The sequence below is a fragment of the Gymnodraco acuticeps genome, unplaced genomic scaffold, assembly GCF_902827175.1.
Source record: "Gymnodraco acuticeps unplaced genomic scaffold, fGymAcu1.1, whole genome shotgun sequence".
NCBI classification, from domain to species: Eukaryota; Metazoa; Chordata; class Actinopteri; order Perciformes; family Bathydraconidae; genus Gymnodraco; species Gymnodraco acuticeps.
In genome coordinates, this window is record NW_022992289.1 from 1,323,965 (window position 1) to 1,344,347 (window position 20,383).

General features: G+C 37.6%; 1 protein-coding gene across 3 annotated transcripts in view; it reads right to left on the reverse strand.

The window, feature by feature from the left end:
* Nucleotides 1-1,213: 1,213 nt before the first annotated feature.
* tep1 (telomerase-associated protein 1) overlaps nt 1,214-20,383 on the reverse strand; it is a 41,023-nt gene continuing 21,853 nt past the window's right edge. Inside the window, exons 33-56 of one of the 3 annotated variants that reach the window (XM_034207719.1) lie at nt 20,119-20,145; nt 19,316-19,526; nt 18,673-18,793; nt 18,082-18,206; nt 17,247-17,346; nt 16,629-16,784; nt 16,011-16,223; nt 15,055-15,111; nt 14,776-14,911; nt 13,089-13,337; nt 12,475-12,629; nt 11,883-11,990; nt 11,416-11,520; nt 11,167-11,296; nt 10,386-10,471; nt 10,015-10,141; nt 7,675-7,805; nt 7,458-7,579; nt 6,767-6,910; nt 6,333-6,432; nt 3,591-3,702; nt 3,366-3,448; nt 2,324-2,428; nt 1,214-1,758 (exon numbers count right to left, since the gene is read on the reverse strand). In XM_034207719.1, the coding sequence (XP_034063610.1) occupies nt 1,639-1,758; nt 2,324-2,428; nt 3,366-3,448; nt 3,591-3,702; nt 6,333-6,432; nt 6,767-6,910; nt 7,458-7,579; nt 7,675-7,805; nt 10,015-10,141; nt 10,386-10,471; nt 11,167-11,296; nt 11,416-11,520; nt 11,883-11,990; nt 12,475-12,629; nt 13,089-13,337; nt 14,776-14,911; nt 15,055-15,111; nt 16,011-16,223; nt 16,629-16,784; nt 17,247-17,346; nt 18,082-18,206; nt 18,673-18,793; nt 19,316-19,526; nt 20,119-20,145 (3,023 nt within the window). In that variant the 3' untranslated portion in view covers nt 1,214-1,638. Of the gene's footprint in view, nt 1,759-2,323; nt 2,429-3,364; nt 3,449-3,590; nt 3,703-5,794; nt 5,925-6,332; nt 6,433-6,766; nt 6,911-7,457; nt 7,580-7,674; nt 7,806-10,014; nt 10,246-10,385; nt 10,472-11,166; nt 11,297-11,415; nt 11,521-11,882; nt 11,991-12,474; nt 12,630-13,088; nt 13,338-14,775; nt 14,912-15,054; nt 15,112-16,010; nt 16,224-16,628; nt 16,785-17,246; nt 17,347-18,081; nt 18,207-18,672; nt 18,794-19,315; nt 19,527-20,118; nt 20,146-20,383 lie in introns of those variants that run through there. The other 2 variants (XR_004568220.1, XR_004568221.1) reach the window with 2 other exon arrangements.

Below are 20,383 nucleotides of genomic sequence, written 5' to 3' on the forward strand. Positions count from 1 at the left end.
GGTGTCATCAGCCTGATGCTGCTTTCAGGTGCTGCTCGGAAAATTATATTTCCAACTTCCCCAAGGCTAATGAAAATGTCCCGCCCTGCTGACTTGCTGTGTTGGAATACATATTTATTTAAAAATAACCTACATTTAAGCAGTGTTTCAATAAGCATTTCCATGTTATGCTATATACATTACTTCTAGCTTTCAATGTTTCAGAGGCTAATATAATAGAGGCTAGTATTTTGTACTAACTAAACTACAATAAATAAACACCCACTTTCTTAGTTACTTTGTATAAAATACGTGATATGCCAACAAGATATGACGCATGGCTGCACTACAAAACACAGTATTTTAGACAGAGCTGGGAGAAGTACTCAGATCTTGTACTTGAGCAAAAATAGAAGCACCAGAGTGTAGGAATACTCTGTTACAAATCAAAGTCCTGGGTTCAAAATGTTACTCGAGTAAAAGTACAATAGTATTAGTAAAAATAGTCATTCTGAAGATTGGTCTATTTCAGAATAATATATATGATATGTTGTATACAATTATTGATGCATTAAAGTGTTATCAAAGCTGATAAAGGTGCAGCTAGTTTTAATGACTTTGTATACTGCAGTCTGATTTAAGTGTTGATTATATTTCACATTATTAATCTAAATCGGTGTAAGTAACTAAAGGTATTAAATAAATGTAGTGGAGTAGAAGTACAAAGTAGTATAACATGGAAATACTCAAGTAAAGTACAAGTACCTCAACATTTTACAAAGAAGTAAAGTACTTGAAATGTTTAAGTACAAAAGTATTGCACCAACATAAAAAAAAAACTTAAATAAAATATACTGCCAAATGTGTATGCGATAAATAGTATCCCATTAAGCTTCACATTTGTATTAATTAAATGGCAAAAACATACATATTCAGTGTGCAGCAGTGGGAAAAGCTTTATTTACTTAACATTTTTATTGCACTAAATGTGACACATCGTCAATAAAACAGTAGCAATGCAGATAACAGAGCTGTAAAAGCATTATCTGATAAGCCGTGTTTACATGTCTGCCATCGATGTCTCAGCTGAACTCGGTCCCTTGGAGAGTGCAGAGTTTTGGTTTAATCTCCTTTTACATTCCACGATTTACACACAGTCTGACAATAACATGTGTGTCACCACAACTTTTTTGTTTAATAGAACAACTCTGTAAATCGTTTTTAACCGATAAAACAATTTGTACATTCAATTTATCATCAAAGAAAATATATTTTTCATTTTTCTGTGTTTCATATCCCACATTCCTATTTTTAACAATTAAACAAACAATAATTAATGGAACTTTCACAAAATGATACCTGACAAATACCTTTAAGGCTTTTTTCTTTTTGCTACATTTGCAAGCTTTTTCCCCCCATCTAATTTAAAGGCACATGTTAACATATCTTTGCAACTATTACATAGATGCAGATCCCTGTATGTGATATAAATGACCCTATAAAGGATAAATAAAGTATTCCAATAATGATTTAACCTTTATATATTGCACAATCAACTTCATTAAAGCAAAGAGTAGGCAAAACATTCCCAAACAATCATTGGTTAGTGCTCTAGCATGGCAGTAGTTTTCTTAAATGCAGCATATGACATCTTGATTATTATTCCTTCCACGAGAGGAAGTAGAGTTTTCCCTGTCCGTCACCACAAACCATTTCAGTGGGTTTCTCAGGGTTCAACTCCAAGTGCAGGACCGGACCTCCACACACAAACATACCCACCTAGAGGGAGAGAGAGAACGGCAGCAGAAAGTTAATATTTATTTGAAGACAGTTTAAAATAATCTAAGTAAAAAATGTTACCATTTTATGCAGATTTAAGACTTTTTATTGGTATTTGGATGTTTTATTATAACTGTAGACAAAGGCCGCCCTTTTTATATTACTTTATTCTCTTTAGATATTTATATAGTAATTCTTTCAAATGTATGTTTGTTTACTTTTACTATGCTTATTTGTATGCAGCCACACCTTTAATATTTAAACACCAGATGTATTGTAATTGAAAACCTCCTGAGCAAACAATCAGATTCTGATTCAGTCTTCGTGCTGTAGCTTCATATTTAACAAGGCAAGGCAAGGCAAGGCAAGGCAAGGCAAGTTTATTTATATAGCACTTTTCAACACAAGGCAATTCAAAGTGCTTTACAAAAAATGAAAGAGATTAAGACACACAATTAACACACGAATATGAGAGTGGTATCAATCCTCTCGTCCAAATATTCTCCTCAGTGTGAACTATCTTGTTTCCATAATTGTCAAACTGTTCTTTAACCCTCTGACGTACCTGTTTCTTGGTGTTTCTGTCCCACAGCTTCACCGTCCGGTCGTAGGAGGCTGAGATGATGCTGCAGTCAGTGAGTTTCAACACACTGATCCTGTCACTGTGGGCCTGGAGATAAAACATCCACATTAACAACAATACAAAGTGATGTCACCGCCAATAATGTCTGATGTTTGCTTTATTTCCTGGCCTGATTGTGCTTTTTCCAAACAACACATCGTCTGGTTATTGGCAATCATGCTTTTTTATTCTTGTAGTTAACTAAGATTTAAATTAGGGGTAATGTCACCCTTGCGTCTTCCCCTTTCAATGCTGTACCATACAATAAAGGCACTCTCTGGCCCAAAAAACATCTTAAAAGATAAAAAAATAAGGGCAGTTTATAGTTGAAGTAGTGAGGAATCTTTGAATACAAATCTTAATCAACAATTCTGATAAGATTTTAACAATCTATTGATTAAAAATGCCAAGAGAATTGATGTTTGTAGTTTTGCAATTGTAGGGATTTGTGGCCTTTCTATGTTGTTTTTTTACATTACATTACATTTAGCTGACGCTTTTATCCAAAGCGACTTACAATAAGTACATTCGACCAGGAAGACACAACCTTGAAGAAAACAGAATCATATAAGTACATCAGGTTTCATAGAGCCAAACATTTCAAGTGCTACTCAACTGGCTTTAGATAAGCCAGTCCTTTATTAGTATATAAGTGCTTTGTTAATAGTTCTATCGCTCGAAGTGGAGTCGAAAGAGATGAGAGTTTTTAATGGTACATTAAATACGTTTGGGGTTTTGAATTAATGTTCGATTAAACAAGACTCTGTAGTTGCCATTTCGGGCTCAAGGAATTTGTGATAAATCTTTTTCACTATTTTGTGACGAGTCAATGATGATCACTAATCAAACAATGTTGCAGTCATTGTTGAAAGTAGTTGAAATAGCTCACTGAAAACTAGATGTACAAATTGACATACTGTAACTATAATTTCTTTAATAAAGCGAATGGTGTGTTTCTTTGTGTGCTACAGAGTTGAGCTCTTACAGGTTTTCTGCTGCTCCATGAGGAACCCTCTGAAGTCTGGTTGAACCACATGTTGCCTTTTATGTCCCCACACACGACCAAATCTGAAAACATATAGAGCATCATATAAACTGACATATTTAAAATCTTGCCAGTACAAATATAAAATAGAAAGATGCTTGATGTAAAAGTAGGAGTGAGTGTATCAGCGGCAGCGGAAACAGTATTTAAAGTAGATGTTAGAACCTTTGTCCAAAGTTCCAGCCGTGATCTGGCACCCCTTCTTCTCCTCTTCATCTGTGAATAGATCCATGGTGCCTAAAGATGGGCAAAAAGAATACTGGGGGCCCATGGCGAACTGAGGAAAGAGAGGACATCAATCAATATTTTCTATGAATGAAACATGTGGTACTCAGAGATTGGCACACATACAGTGGGGCAAAACAGTATTTAGTCAGCCACCAATTGTGCAAGTTCTCCCACTTAAAAAGATGAGAGGCCTGTAATTTTCATCCTAGGTACACTTCAACTATGAGAGACAGAATGGGGGGAAAGAATCCAGGAAATCACATTGTAGGATTTTTAATGAATTAATTGGTAAATTCCTCGGTAAAATAAGTATTTGGTCACCTACAAACAAACAAGATTTCTGGCTCTCACAGACCTGTAACTTCTTCTTTAAGAGCCTCCTCTGTCCTCCACTCGTTAACTGTATTAATGGCACCTGTTTGAACTCGTTATCAGTATAAAAGACACCTGTCCACAACCTCAAACAGTCACACTCCAAACTCCACTATGGGCAAGACCAAAGAGCTGTCAAAGGACACCAGAAACAAAATTGTAGACCTGCACCAGGCTGGGAAGACTGAATCCGCAATAGGTAAGCAGCTTGGTGTGAAGAAATCAACTGTGGGAGCAATTATTAGAAAATGGAAGACATACAAGACCACTGATAATCTCCCTCGATCTGGGGCTCCACGCAAGATCTCACCCCGTGGGGTCAAAATGATCACAAGAACGGTGAGCAAAAATCCCAGAACCACACGGGAGGACCGTCAATGACCTGCAGAGAGCTGGGACCAAAGTAACAAAGGCTACCATCAGTAACACACTACGCCGCCAGGGACTCAAATCCTGCAGTGCCAGACGTGTCCCCCTGCTTAAGCCAGTACATGTCCAGGCCCGTCTGAAGTTTGCTAGAGAGCATTTAGATGATCCAGAAGAGGATTGGGAGAATGTCATATGGTCAGATGAAACCAAAATAGAACTTTTTGGTAAAAACTCAACTAGACGTGTTTGGAGGAGAAAGAATGCTGAGTTGCATCCAAAGAACACCATACCTACTGTGAAACATGGGGGTGGAAACATCATGCTTTGGGGCTGTTTTTCTGCAAAGGGACCAGGACGACTGATCCGTGTAAAGGAAAGAATGAATGGGGCCATGTATCGTGAGATTTTGAGTGACAACCTCCTTCCATCAGCAAGGGCATTGAAGATGAAACGTGGCTGGGTCTTTCAGCATGACAATGATCCCAAACACACCGCCCGGGCTACGAAGGAGTGGCTTCGTAAGAAGCATTTCAAGGTCCTGGAGTGGCCTAGCCAGTCTCCAGATCTCAACCCCATAGAAAATCTTTGGAGGGAGTTGAAAGTCTGTGTTGCCCAGCGACAGCCCCAAAACATCACTGCTCTAGAGGAGATCTGCATGGAGGAATGGGCCAAAATACCAGCAACAGTGTGTGTAAACCTTGTGAAGACTTACAGAAAACGTTTGACCTCTGTCATTGCCAACAAAGGGTATATAACAAAGTATTGAGATTAACTTTTGTTATTGACCAAATACTTATTTTCCACCATCATTTGCAAATAAATTCTTTAAAAATCAGACAATGTGATTTTCTGGATTTTTTTTTTTTCCTTCTCATTCTGTCTCTCATAGTTGAAGTGTAGGCCTACCTAGGATGAAAATTACAGGCCTATCATCTTTTGAAGTGGGAGAACTTGCACAATTGGTGGCTGACTAAATACTTTTATATATATATATTTTTTTTTTACTGAATCAGAAACTTGGTCATTAAATGTATCAAATAAAATACACAATACAGCCACAAGAAAATGTATTTAAAAAACACAAGTAATTAAAAATAGAGAAATGTGGAAATGTTTGACTGTCTGTAACTATACCCTATGAAGAAACCAAGATAAAATAAAAGTTAAAATAAACTTTGGGGCATTTAGTTGACTCAATATGGGTCGGAGTGTGTTTACATATTCACACATTAAATTGAACAAAGAACAGTGAGGCCACGTTGATAAAGCAATAAGTTGGTGTAATTACATTTCTAAGATCTGAGTGTGATAGAAAACATAGAAGCAATGGAAAAGCAACCCCCATTCCCTTCCCCTCAATGCTAACAATAACTTAAAAAAAGCTTTGAGTAAACCCTGACTCTGCAGTCCAGGGACACAAAGAGATTTGCTGGTTCACAGTGAGCACGTTACTGGAGCTGTCATGTGATGCAGCTGCGTTTAGCCACAAAGTGTGATCAGTGTGTTATTGTATTTTTCTGCAGTTAAAACCTGGGGGTGAAACATGAGTGTTATTTGAGAATAAAATCAAATATTATATCTTGTATTTAAGTATTTAAAATACACTCAATCCATCAAAGTATTTTGTAACAAATTGCACAGCAAATTTAAATAACTATTCAACCTATAAGTAATTAATACATTTCGGTTTTATCTGAATTCAAACAATTTCCTAATTTGGTATCAATAAATTGTATATAAACTAATCCGATTTAATTTAATCTAAATATTTGTTATTGAACTACTAGCTTTTAAAAAAAAATCATTGCCAGGTAATGTTTTTAAATTGACAATACTTTATACTTAACAAATACATCTTAGGGCCACACAAACCATTTCCTTAGCCTCATTATGATATGGTGTGAAGTGTAATTTAAATATCAGTAGTGCGAAACTCACAAAGAACCCGACTTGGATTCCTCTGTCTTCCTCGCCCACCAGCCACATGCTTTTCTCATCGTTACGGATCATCCCCAAAAACCGGACTGAGTTTTCTAAACTGTAAAAGGGGAAAAAAACACATGAAGAGCTTTAGGTCTGTTTTTATTATTTGGGGATTGAGAAAATGAAAAAACCTCAGTGTCAAATAAACAAAAAACAACAGCACCGTATCTGACTAACTGAGCTGAACTGTGGGGGAGAGAAACTCCCTCCTGATTTACACTTGGGATTTTAGCCTTTGCAGACCATTTACATGCACACAAACCTATATAACACACAAAAAATCTAAATGGAAATAATGATGAAGATTTTCAGTAAGAGGTTTCTCTTAAAAAACCCTAAACAACCTGGACAAATTAAAATGGTAAATATTGTCCAGTCTGTAGTGTTACCGAGAGATTGTGTGTTTCCACGAATCACTCCCGGACTTTGTGACATCAAATATTGATCCAGTCTCCGACACACCGATCAGGATGGTGCAGTAGTGGAGACGGACCACCAGGCATTTCACTCTGTGTGTGGTGACCTTCAGCAGGCTGCAGAGAAACACAGCAGGACTGGTTAGTGCAAAGAACCAAACTCCAAACACCTTACCTGAGTTATTTGTAAGTCTCTATGGAATTAATTCATTTATTTAGGTTTCAGGTTAATTTTACTAACTTATTCACACTTTCATCTACTGTTTTTTTCCACTTCTATTCTGCTGTATCTACACAGACAACACAAAACATATATGGAATACATCTTTCAAAATGGCATGAAGCCAAACTAAATTAGGTTCGGTCAGTGATTTAAAAAAGAAATTCAGATCAAATCAGCATACAGGATTTAGGTTTAATGAAATGCTCTCAAAACTACATAGCTATACAAAGCCTAGCAAGTACAAATACTACTTTTTTATGCAAGCATAGAATATCTTTGCAATATCAAGATATTTGGTCAAAAATATTGGCATATTTAATTTTCAAAATACGTTTAACACCTATATTTTTGTACACTTCTTTGGGGAATTTGTTAATAAATTCGGATTAAAATAAGTTAAACATATTCCATGTATAGTAGGACTGTTCTTATGTTCGTTACCTTGCAGTGCTGTGCTGTTGGTTCCACACCAGCTTCCACACGTCTACAACTGGCTTTAAGTAGCTGACAGCAAACTGTCCGTCAGGCATGAAGCAGATCGCTTTGATGGGGCTGTCTGAAGCCTGATGCACGCAAACAGACACACAGTGTGATTAACACAGGCACACAAACAAACAGGCGGTCAGCTTACATCCTTTGTTCTTGTGTATGTGTTCACCTGCTTGTGGCCGACCACGGTGTTGTGCTGCCATACTTCCAGAAAACCGGACTCATAACCAGCAAAAATCAAATCCCCTCTCTGAGAGAAGCACACAGCGGAGACTGGACCTCGCTGACAGGGAGGACTCTCTGGAGACACAGTTTGGGAGATTTCAAAATGAAGGTCAAACACACACACTCAATATATTCATTCCTACAGAGATCTATTCGCTCTTTTTGGCCACATTACGCTTTTGGAGGTTTTCCTGTAGTGTGTTTATAGGTTTAGCGCTCCAACATATTGGACGTGATAGAAATGTCTCGCGCCTTAGCTTAAGACGACCAATCACAACAGAGCCGGGAAGCTAACCAATCAGAGCAGACTGGGCTCTGGTTTCAGACAGAGGGTGAAAAGAAGTTGTTTTTTAAACATTAAAGCATGGAAACATGCATAGGCGGATTTTGCGGGGGGGCATTTCCCCCCCTAGTGGCTGAAATATGTTACAGCATTACTACGTCTAAAACTGTTCCAATACAAATATTTCGTATATCAATATTTTAATAGATGTAATAAAATGATTGTTACAATACAAATCTGAATAATATCATGTTTTGTTTGAAATAATATCATTTTTGAGCAGTCGCATGTTGTGACGTGTGTGTGTGTGACGTACAGTGGCAACTGGTCATTAGGGGCAGCCCCACCTAGTGTCAGCAGAAAGTATTACAAATAATGATTACAAAAAAATGCAAAAAATTAATTTAAATATATATAAAATATATTTTAAGATCATGTTTAATCATCTGATTCGTCGGTACATTGCTGTTTTAGTCTGTGTTCTTCTAATTAGTGTCTACAGTGTGTGCCTATTGAGCTGTTTAGAGCCATGTGGGACAAAACCCGATCCTGCCCCTCCCTCTCACTGTCTAAGTCAATGGTGACTGTAAAAACTACACTGCGCATGCTCAGAATATTTTCCTATTTAATGTGTGTGGCAAAAAAAGAATGACCATAGGGGCATAGTGCTGCCATCCCCACCATACGTCATCTCACATAATTCAGAGCTGATTGGCTGTAAGTACGTGTGCCGCGAAAAGTGTGGTGTGTGAAGAGGAGACGAGAGAGCTGCAGTGACGCATCCTAAAACCCGGAAGTAAGCTGCGCATGGCTTCCCTCGACAAAAAAGCAATGAGATTTCTCCATAGGATTTTAGAAAATAGCTCCAAATAAGATCTGTGGGAAACGTACCTGTTAGATAAATGCACGTTTTGTTCAGCCGGATAATATCCACATGTCTACCCTACTTTTATAATTTTCTAATCATACATCTATTGATTAGATTAGATTTATGATAGACTTTTGAAACTACAAGAAGATAAGGAGGACTTTTACAAAAAAGTAAGAGATTTTTGTCCAGAAGGATAGGCAAATGGACTTCATCTTCAAGTCAAGGTAAGACCACCATTTTATTGAAAATGGGATCTTACTAAGAGAGAACAATCCAATATTTAAATGATAAAATTACATTTTTTGGGTATCCTTCTGTTGAACTGTCTGTTTAAAATTATTTGAAGCATCAGACAAAAAAAGCTTTTGAAAATAATGTTATTTTGATTTAGGTCAAAATATAACCTGAAGAGTCAGTGCCGGTGCCTCACCAGCCATGAACCTCACTGCAGAAGCTTATATATAGACATCTAAGTTTTTTGTGCCCCACCACTTTTGTACATATAAAAACGCCACTGGTGACATATGAGGTTAAGGGCACAAGTTCCCTCGCTTTTCTTTGCATACAAGTGATTCAGCTATTGTATTACAATAATTAGCAGTAATGGATATGCAGCGATTTTTAAAACGTCCAATTTCTGGGATGTTTAATGCGTCTACTTCTGCACTAAGTAGGACACTGGTTAATAATATTGTAGCGTGTTCAAGTAACCAAGGGATATAGTAGTTATCAAATAAGTATAAGATGATAAGTTTTACAGTTATGTAATGGTGTTGTTGGGGGGAGAGACCGCCCCTTCCATATGAGTGTGTGTGTACGGCGTGCATGACGGGACGAGTTGTGTTCGTATGTGGAAAAGTCATACTCAGTGCGGTGAACGCTGGCTTTATTGCTACTGTATCCGTAGCACCCAACGCAATAGTTGGAACTGTGTACTGACGTCAGTAAAAAAAGGTTTGCCCCCCCCAAGCGCAAATGTCAAACTCCGCCTATGGAACATGTCACAGTATTTATAAAATATAAATATAACCATGAAAAGGAGCTTGATATGTGATCTTTAACTTGAAAAACTTTGGAAGATTTTTTAAAAAGACACAATAAAAGGTCACGCTGATCTGATTAAGTATTACCTATTGTCCACTTCCAGCATCTCAATGAGCAGTCTTCGGAAACAGTGAGGAATTCTGGGTGACCTTCTTTGGGAACAACTCCACATATCGCACCGCTGTGACCCTGGAAGGTGCTGATGTGCTCCACCTGTAACAAAGACACAACAAGTGAGAGAGGACACACAAACAACACACAGTATTCACTCTTTCATTATGCTCACAACAGGAAGAAACGTCACTTTTGCTCGAAATCTAAAATAAACCCAAGAAAATGTTTGAAAAAAACTATTAGCATGAACAGGACAAACATTACATTTAATAATATGAGAGAAATGTTTGATTTAATTTTGAAAACCCCTTTAAAACCCACTTCCCCATTCATTTTGACTGACCTGTAGTGGTTTCCATAGCTGCACTGTGCCATCATCAGACGCAGTCAAAACAGTCATTTCTTCTGGGTTGATTTCTTTGTTCTTGTCTTAAAAACAAAGCCGGTATTAAAAGATATATCTCAAAATACGTCTAATTTTGTTGTAGATTATCATATAAAGAGGGAGAGGTAAATTAATCTATGTATGTAACAGTTGTGAATATGCAGTGATGTTTAGTGTTACATATTTCTTTGTAAATCATTTTTAGTATAATCACACAAATTCTGTGTTTTGTATTGAATAATTCTGTGTTTCTTAAACGTTCAATACCTGACGAGGTCTAGAATCAGTGGGCGAAACCTCCAGAATTTAGTCACGGTACTCAGGAGATTATTTTTGTGGGGACTTCCCCCCCCTTCATATTGTGTCCCTCACGTTTCCTCTTCCCTTTTTTGTCAATGTTCCACATGAGAGGAGAGGGGCGCCGTAAGGGGTGAAAAGTTAGGACGATTCTAAGGGCCCGTGACTGACAGGGGCCCAAACAATTGTAGAACATTAAGAAAAAAATGTTTAAGTAACCAATGAGATTATCTTTTCATGGGGTCCAAAATCCCTGGCGGCACCCCCCCCCCCTGACTGTGATATAACGACTGATTTGTTGTATATTGTCAGATAGTCAGTGATTAAACGGAGATCGCCTCGACTGTATGCTGGCTCGGGTCTCATACATCAACAACATCAACACAATGCAGACACCGCTTATCGACACCGGTTACATGCACTCATTTCCCAGCAGCCTCACCTGTATTTGGTAGGAGGGAGCAGTGGTGAATTTGTTGCTTGTGTGCAGCAATGTGGCAGATCTCTGTGCTTGTTTCCCAGTTCCACACATGTAGTGCTCCCTCTGAACAGCCAGCCATCACATATCGGCCCTGCACACAGGAACAACATGTCAACACAACCATCCATACTTTTAAATTCTTAAAGGTTTTTAAAGGGGGAGAAGGACACAACACATCCTGTATTTTCACTAAAATGTATAACGACTCACCAGACAGCAGACAGATGTGAGAGGATTCTTCCAGGAGATTTCTCTGAGACATTGGCCCGCCTGCAGATCCCATAAACAAAGCCTCCCGTCGTTTGAAGTGCTTATCTGAAAGAATATACTGCACTTTATGGACAGACCACGCACTACTTAATAGATACGACAGATGACATCAAGTCTTCTACAAGGAAGTGTAACTGAGAATATATTGAAGGTACTTTATTCATTATGTTGAGGATTTAAATCTGTTTTAAATTCACATGATCAAGTTAATCACTTATTTCTGTTTGAACTGCAGTTTCCTATCATTTAAATGCTCTTCTAAAAATATCCTATTGTTTTTCATATATTGCATCAATATACCTAATTTTGTGTACTTTTTTGTGTATACTGTAGAAACATGACTCTCAGGTACCAGCTGTATATCTGGGGGTAGACGTGTAACTCAGGTTGGTTAAATGGAGACTCACCACGCAGTCTGGAGTCCAAACGCAGCCGGTGATCCAGTCTTTGTGAGAGTGAGGGAGCGACTTAGAGAGGACAGCAGGAGACGAGCTCACGTCCCACACCATCAGAGCCTGAAACAAACAGTACTGAGTTATACCAGTTACCCCGACACGTGTCTCTATTACTCTGTCAAATACATTTCTATATTTTAGGACAAAATCCTGCATTTGACCAAATATGTCCTGACATTTATTTGTAAATCTAATCAACTTTCTTTAATGAACGTCTTAAGATAATTCAATAATATGGGATCCGTCTCTTTTCGGTAGAGCTAACTTGACTGCAGTAAAACGTCAACAAATACAGATTGAAGGAAATATTTTGTATATAAGTACATTTTTAGAAATGTTTATCTTTTTTCAACAAATACAATTAAGACAAAATACAATAAATAATAAAAATAATAATGTTAGAAACTGTGAATGTGTAGAAATACTATATTAATATCAGATGGGAAGATATGGAAGAAATAAAAAGACGCTGCTCAGTAAACAAAATGTTGATCTATTGGCACCGGCCTAGTTACAACACTTAAACACAAACATAGTATTTTACCTGATCTTTTCCACCGGAGAGTAGCTGTCCACCATCAGGGCTGAACGCCAGACAGGTGACCCCCCCAATGTGGCCCCTCAGGACCTCATAAGGCTCAAAGTCAGACCAGTCGAAGGTCCGATTGCTCAACTTCCACAGAGCAATGGGAAAGCTTTCTAATTTTAGAAGGAAAGCAGAGCGGTAAATGATACACATCAGTTAAACATATTATACAAAATAAAATAAATGCTAATAAATACATATCTACAGTAGAAAATATATATATATAAATAGAGTATCCATCTATAGAAAATATTATAACATAAATTATTAGTCAAAGTCAACTTTATTGTCAATCTTTTTCAGTTTGTGTGTACAGACAGAAATCGAAATAACGTTTCCCACAATCCCGAATACAATAACAAATATATATTAAAATATGTATATCCTATATACACAATCAAAGACACATTTATAAATATGCATACATTAAGATAAAAGCACAACAATCAATATATACAGAATAACAGAATAACAGTCACTTTAATATACCTGAAGATGTAGAAAACTTTAACTTTTTTTTAATAACATTTAAGGGACAATTCTGTATAACACTATGTCATGTGTTGAAATACCTGAAGATGTAGCCAGGTTAGTGGAGTTCTGTGTGAATGCCAGGATGCCGCCCATTACACTAAACATTGACACCATTTCCAGGCCTTCCAGCAGCCCCTCCTCCGTCAGCTTTCTCTTCCAGACCCTCACACGTTTGTCACTTCCTCCCGACAGCAGCAGCTCAGGTTGGGTCTGCTCAGTGTCCAGAACGACCCACAGCAGGCACAGCACCGACACATCCAGGGACCCCGAGTCCCAGATCCTCTCTCCTAACATTCAGTTAGAAACAGGAATGGTTTGTTTGTCGACCAGTTCAGCAGGTAAGCAAGTAAGTAAGTAAGTAAGTAATCAAGTAAGTAAGCAAGTAAGTAAGTAAGTAATCAAGTAAGTAAGTTAGTAAGTAAGTAAGTTAGTAATTAAGTTAGTAAGTAAGTTAGTAAGTAAGTAAGTAAGAAATCAAGTAAGTAAGTTAGTAAGTAAGTTAGGAAGTTAGTAAGTAAGTAAGTAAGTAAGTTGGTAAGTAAATAAGTAAGTAAGTAAGTAAGTAAGTAAATAAGTAAGTAAATAAGTAAGTAAGTAAGTAAGTAAGTAAATAAGTAAGTAAGTAAGTAAGTAAATAAGTAAGTAAGTAAGTAAGTAAGTAAATAAGTAAGTAAGTAAGTAAGTAAGTAAATAAGTAAGTAAGTAAGTAAGTAAGTAAATAAGTAAGTAAGTAAGTAAGTAAGTAAATAAGTAAGTAAGTAAGTAAGTAAGTAAGTAAGTAAGTAAATAAGTAAGTAAGTAAGTAAGTAAATAAGTAAGTAAGTAGGTTGGTAACTACATAAGTTAGTAAGTACGTTAGTAAGTATGTTAGTAAGTAATCAAGTAAGTAATTAAGTAAGTGAGTAAGTAATTAAGTTAGTTAGTTAGTAAGTAAGTTAGTAAGTACGTTAGTAAGTCACCAAGTTAGTAATTAAGTAAGTAAGAAAATAAGTAAGTAAGTTAATAAGTAAGTAAGTTAGTAAGTTAGTAAGTAAGTGAGTAAGTAAGTAATCAAGTAAGTGAGTATGTATGTAAGTAAGTAAGTCAGTAAGTACGTTAGTAAGTCATCAAGTAAGTAATTAAGTAAGTGAGTAAGTAATTAAGTTAGTTAGTAAGTAAGTTAGTAAGTTAGTAAGTAAGTTAGTAAGTAAGTAATCAAGTAAGTGAGTATGTATGTAAGTAAGTAAGTGAGTAAGTAATTAAGTTAGTAAGTAAGTAAGTTAGTAAGTACGTCAGTAAGTCATCAAGTAAGTAATTAAGTAAGTGAGTAAGTAATTAAGTTAGTTAGTAAGTAAGTTAGTAAGTACGTTAGTAAGTCACCAAGTTAGTAATTAAGTAAGTGAGTAAGTAAATTAGTGAGTAAGTAAGTATGTTAGTAAGTTAGTAAGAAAATAAGTGAGTAAGTCAGTGAGTAAGTTAATAAGTAAGTAAGTTAGTTAGTTAGTAAGTAAGTAATCAAGTAAGTGAGTATGTAAGTAAGTAATTAGAGAGAATAAATGGTATTCTGTATTTGGGTCCTATGTACTCTGCCCTCCAGCCGTGACAGTAAGTAATTAAATAAATAAGTAAGTCATATATATATATATAGACAAACTGGTTTAATAGGTCAGATTGATGTATACAGTGATTCAATCTAGAAAATACTATAATTCAGTATTTATTTTCCTTCCTTGCACATTTACACACCTGACTCAAGACTGAAGAGTTTGATGCCGTCTCCGTGGTAACCCACAGCAGCAAAGTCTCCATTAACAGCCACACAGAGAGCAGCCGGCTGAGAGGACGCAGACTTCATCTTCTTCAGAGGAGGCTCCTGCTCACACTGAAACACGATTGGGGGGGAAATAAAGCATGTACGTATGTAAAAAAAAAACTTTTCTCTTTTTATTTTGTATTGGCAGCAATCATTCTTTAAATCATGGCCAATCACATGAAGCGGCACACAAGACAAATAGGGGAGCTTACTTTATCACTTTTTAATGAAGCGACCGAACGCCCGAGTCCTCCTGACCAGAGCTGCAGCTGTTTCACAGAAGGACAAGAAGACACACAGGCTATTATTATTTTAAATATAGTGACAGTGTGCTCCATATCCTAAAAAAAGGGAATGCATTATTATTATATGTGTGTTTTCATATTCAGAAAAATAGCATTCCAACATTAAACAAAACTTTTACCCCCCATGATGTCCTAGGCATTTTTGTGGATTCTTATTTAGGACTAATGCATTGACAACGAAGTGTCTTGATCTGAGTTTTAGGAAAAAACACATGTTTCAGTCTTCCAATGCAATGGCTGTTTCTTGTAAGCAAAAAATCCTCATTGTATCGTAGCTTGTTTTTGTTTGAAGGTGCCCTATTATACTGTTTTTCATCAATATATTACAGGTCTCAGATATATACAAAACATGTCTCTGAAGTATTTGGCTCCAAACACCAAACAGATCATTGCAGCATTACCCATAATCCCCTCTGTTTCAGCCCTGTTTCCAAAGTGCTGATTCTCTGTCTGTCACTTTAGATGAAAGTAAGGAGCCCCTCCCCACGCCCCTCTGAGAGACATTTGGTTACAAAGAGCTCAATGGTGCTCTAGGAGGAGATTCAGGTGATAAGGTGTGTGTGTGTGTGGGGGGGGGGGGGGGTTACCTTGGTTGGTGATTGGCTAATGGTTACACAAGCCAACAAATCGTTATGACATCATAAAGTGTCCAAAATCTGATCAGCTCATTTTCAGACAGGTTTTTATAGAAATGGATCAGGACAAAAAGAGAGAGAATCTTTGTTCCTGAAACTTTCAGAGTCTCTTTCCACAGAGGGGACACATGTTGATGTAGAAGAGACATGAAGAAGTGGATTTTGCACAATAGGTGACCTTTAAATAGAAGGAGTTTATTATTCCAGTCTTTCGGAGGGCAGCCTCACCATGTGATCGGAGCCGGCGCTCAGCAGCATGCTCCCTTCATCCAGGAAGGTGAGGGCCTCCGCGGCCCCACTGTGAGCCTGGAAACACCCCACACAGGTGGAGGTGGGCACGGACCACACCCGCACCTCTCCAGAGATGGAGCCGGAGCAGAGCATGGAGGAGGAGGGGGAGAAGGAGAGGCTGCGCACTGAGCTCTGGTGACCGCACAGGGACTGAGGGAATACAAAGAAGAGAAATGATCCCAATCACAATATTTAATTTTTTCAGGGGAAATTAGATTTTGTAACAGTTGCTCCATTATAAATGAAATGTACTTGTCTTCAGCCCCAACAGACTACCTGGAGTAGTGAGCATGAAACTGACTTAAACTCCCTGTAGGAATATCTTGACAATGACCTAAACCATGATTTGCATGAAGAATGAATGCTAGAGGGGGTAGGACCAGAAACGGTTTTAACATTCTTCTTGCCCCTTTTGAACAAAACTATTTGAGAATTTATTTTTGTATACCTTGAAAGTTTTTTTATTTTGCTTCACTTTGTAATTATAATTATTATTATTGTTCGTTTTGTTTCTTGTTCAATACATTGACTAATAAAAATATCTTGATAACTCACTGTGAGAGTTTCATTCTGGAGCCAGTTCCACATTATCACGTTCCCATCCCAGCACCCAGCTGCCAGCAGGTGACCGTTAGGGTCAAAGGTCACACAGTTCAGAGGGCTGGGGCTGGGCAGGGCCGCCACTTCTTTACCTTTAGTAGAGGACCACACCTGCAAAATCAGAAAAACACATGAATGGACACAATGTACAACAATATCTGTTTTCTTTTTTTTTATTACTGCAATTTGTTTTCCACATTTTATTCCTTTTTATTCCATTGCAATGTAAATACTGTTATATTTTATATTGTTTTAAATATTTATATTTAATATTCTAGTTCTCTACCTGTATTTTTAATTCTTGTTTTTACTTTTATGTATGCACCACGGCACCAAGTCAAATTCCTCGTACGTGTAAACCTACCTGGTAATAAACCTGTTTCTGATTCTGATCACATATTTAAGGATAGATAACATTGATCGTTTTTTTTTGTGAAAGGTACAATTTAATAAAAGTTGATAGTTTAATGTGATTGCGTTAAATTCCATTATAGATATTCAAATCCCTATTAGCTGCAGGAAATGGGTTTTCTAGGAATGCAGAATTAATGACGTGATGTTCTTGAGACTCACTTTCAGCATGAAGTCCAGAGACACAGTGGCCAGGTGCTTCCTGTCTGCAGTGAGGTCACTAGCTGTTATCACATTAGTGTGGCCCTCAATGAGAGCAGTCCTGCAGGAAGAAGAAACAGTTTATTCAAGAATCACTAGCCTGTTCCAAAAAACTGTCCGAAGAAAAACCCTGGATTTGTTGTGTGAGAAATAATCAAAATATTGTGGCGGAACTTTAAGGTACATCATTTACTGCAGCAGTGTTTTCCCCCGGACCGGATGAGGGCAACACCTTGGAGTTCCGGTTTCAGATTGTTATTTGTTTTTAGCCAGTAGCATTGTAGCTAATAGTATATCGTGTATGTGAATATAAGGAGAATGACGCGTGGGGTTACATACTAAACACGACTCTCACTCATCGACGCTGCATTACTACTATTATTACATGTTTAATGACCAACAAACATCAGAAGAATTTTATAATAAAATATCATAAGAGATGCTCCATGGTTACGTCATCAGAGCACTACAGAAGAAAACCCGCCCCCGTCGACGTCAGCCAATGGAAGAAGACTAAATACGAGGGGGAACATATAAATACGATGTTAGAGAGAGAAACGGTCTCTTTTTATTCATGCACTGTAAACAGCTAACCGCTTATGTGGAATGTGGATCAGTGAATTGAATAAAGGAACCACAGCTGTGTTCCCTTGTAAACCTACTATACTATTGCATTAATAAACACTGTTAAACTTTACGAGAAGCTTCCTGGTCTACTTTTGACCAACTCTTGGTCTTCAAACAAAGAAACGGGACAGTTGTCATTTGTAAAAAATGTTATTAAATCTCTTCTTACCTGCAGCCATTCCCGATGTCCCAAATCTCTATTCGCCCATCAAAGGAGGTTGTGGCAAGACGTCCGTCCAATAAAAAGACACAGCTGGAGATGCCGTCACAGCTGCTCACCAGCGATTTCACTTCCTGTTTAAAGCCAGAACAGAGAGTTCACATTAGATGTTAAAGTAAGACGCATGAAAACTGAACAGTATTTTTTGTCAGACATTCAAACAAAATTTCTCCTGGAGTGTCTATTTTCTTTTCTTTTTACATATTAGCATGTGCATAAAATAACAAGAAACAAGGAGAGTGTCACTGACTACAGTATGTCAGGATAAAAGGGAAGAACAGGTCATGTTTAGGAGACCTGATACTAACCTTCTGCCTTTACACATGGTACCTATAGTGTCAGATTTTCTGATTTCCTGTGTGCATTTAAATATACTGAATGTTAGCTGAAAATGAATAATTTATTTTATGTTTTCTACTCATTTGCCAATACGAAACAATAAATATGAATCATCCAGTCTAAAATGGGCATCGTGATAATACATTGACACATTAAAGGGAGGCAAAAAAACAACCTTTCTACTGGAAAAAGGGTCTGTACCTGTCCGGTCTGAGTGTTGATGAAATGCAGCGTTCCCTTTCCAGTGCCAACCACCATCAGCTCTGCGTCCGGGCTCATCACCACACAGGTGGGTTCAGAGGAGAAGGTCGACACCAGCTCACTGCGAAGAAACACAGCAGACCATCAACACATTACTACACATACATATTTAATCAAATACAAGGTCAAAAAGACAAAAAATAGAAGATAGCTGAAGATGAATACAAATAAAACCGATCGAATTAAACAGATTTACAAAAAAACGCACCGGCATATATTGAATTAAGGGAACTATCCTTTTTTCTAACCACTTTGCCCACTGGACTTTAACACCCCACACACACTCAGATCCAGCACCAGACACTTTTTACGCTGCTATGGACAATCTTGCACTAATGTACATTCCCAAAGATATTGAAGTGACTGTTATTTTGTATATTGATTGTTGTGCTTTTATCTTAATGTGTGCATATGTATAAATGTATCTGTTGATTGTGTATACAGTATATAGGATATACATATTTGTATATATATTGTATTTTTGTATTCAGGATTACGGTATTTCGATCTCTCTGTCTGTAAACACAAACTGAAAGATTGACAATAAAGTTGACTTTGAAAAAATAAAATACAACCTGCTTACCTGGTCTCGTGATGAATCTTACGGTCGTTGTTTTGCCACTCAACTACTCGTGCTCCTCCTTTTCCCATCAGGCCTTGTGCCCAGGTGTGAGCGGAGCTGTATGAAGGCTCGTTGAGGGCCTGCTGAACGAACAGAGCCGGCCAGGAGGAGAGGAGGCAGCCGTGACTCTGCAGGAAACTCCGGCAGTCCTGCAGACGACCTTCATAGTGTACTGAGAGCACAAAGAGAAACAAGAAATCATAAATAACACCTGGCAGGAATTTAAAGGTGCCCTATTATACTGTTTTTCATCAATATATTACAGGTCTCAGATATATACAGAACATGTCTCTGAAGTGTTTGGCTCCAAACACCAAACAGATCATTGCAACATTACCCATAATCCCCTCTGTTTCAGCCCTGTTTCCAAAGTGCTGATTCTCTGTCTGTCACTTTAGATGAAAATAAGGAGCCCCTCCCCACGCCCCTCTGAGAGAGATTTGGTTACAAAGAACACAATGGTGCTCTAGGAGGAGATTCAGGTGATAAGGTGGTGGGGGGGGTTACCTTGGTTGGTGATTGGCTAATGGTTACACAAGCCAAAAAATCGTTATGACATCACAAAGTAGCCAAAATCTGATCAGCTCATTTTCAGACAGGTTTTTATAGAAATGGATCAGGACAAAAAGAGAGAGAATCTTTGTTCCTGAAACTTTCAGAGTCTCTTTCCACAGAGGGGACACATGTTGATGTAGAAGAGACATGAACAAGTGGATTTTGCATAATAGGTGACCTTTAAGATTCATGTATTTGCCAGCACTTACATGAGGGTGCAGACTTGTGCTTGTCATCTGCAGGAAAGGAAATATTTCACAGGATTAGGATTTTTTGTAAAGCTATCTTTTATAAAGGCGAGGTTTGCTGAGAAAACCTGCCCATGCAACTATTTCAGATACATTTCACACAATTGAAGGACAACCACCAGACTCAGGGACAGTTTTATCCCACAGGCCATAAGACTGCTAAACACCTGAGCTCTGTTAAGTGCCCCAATAAACATTCCTGTTGTTATCTTGCAATATACTAATT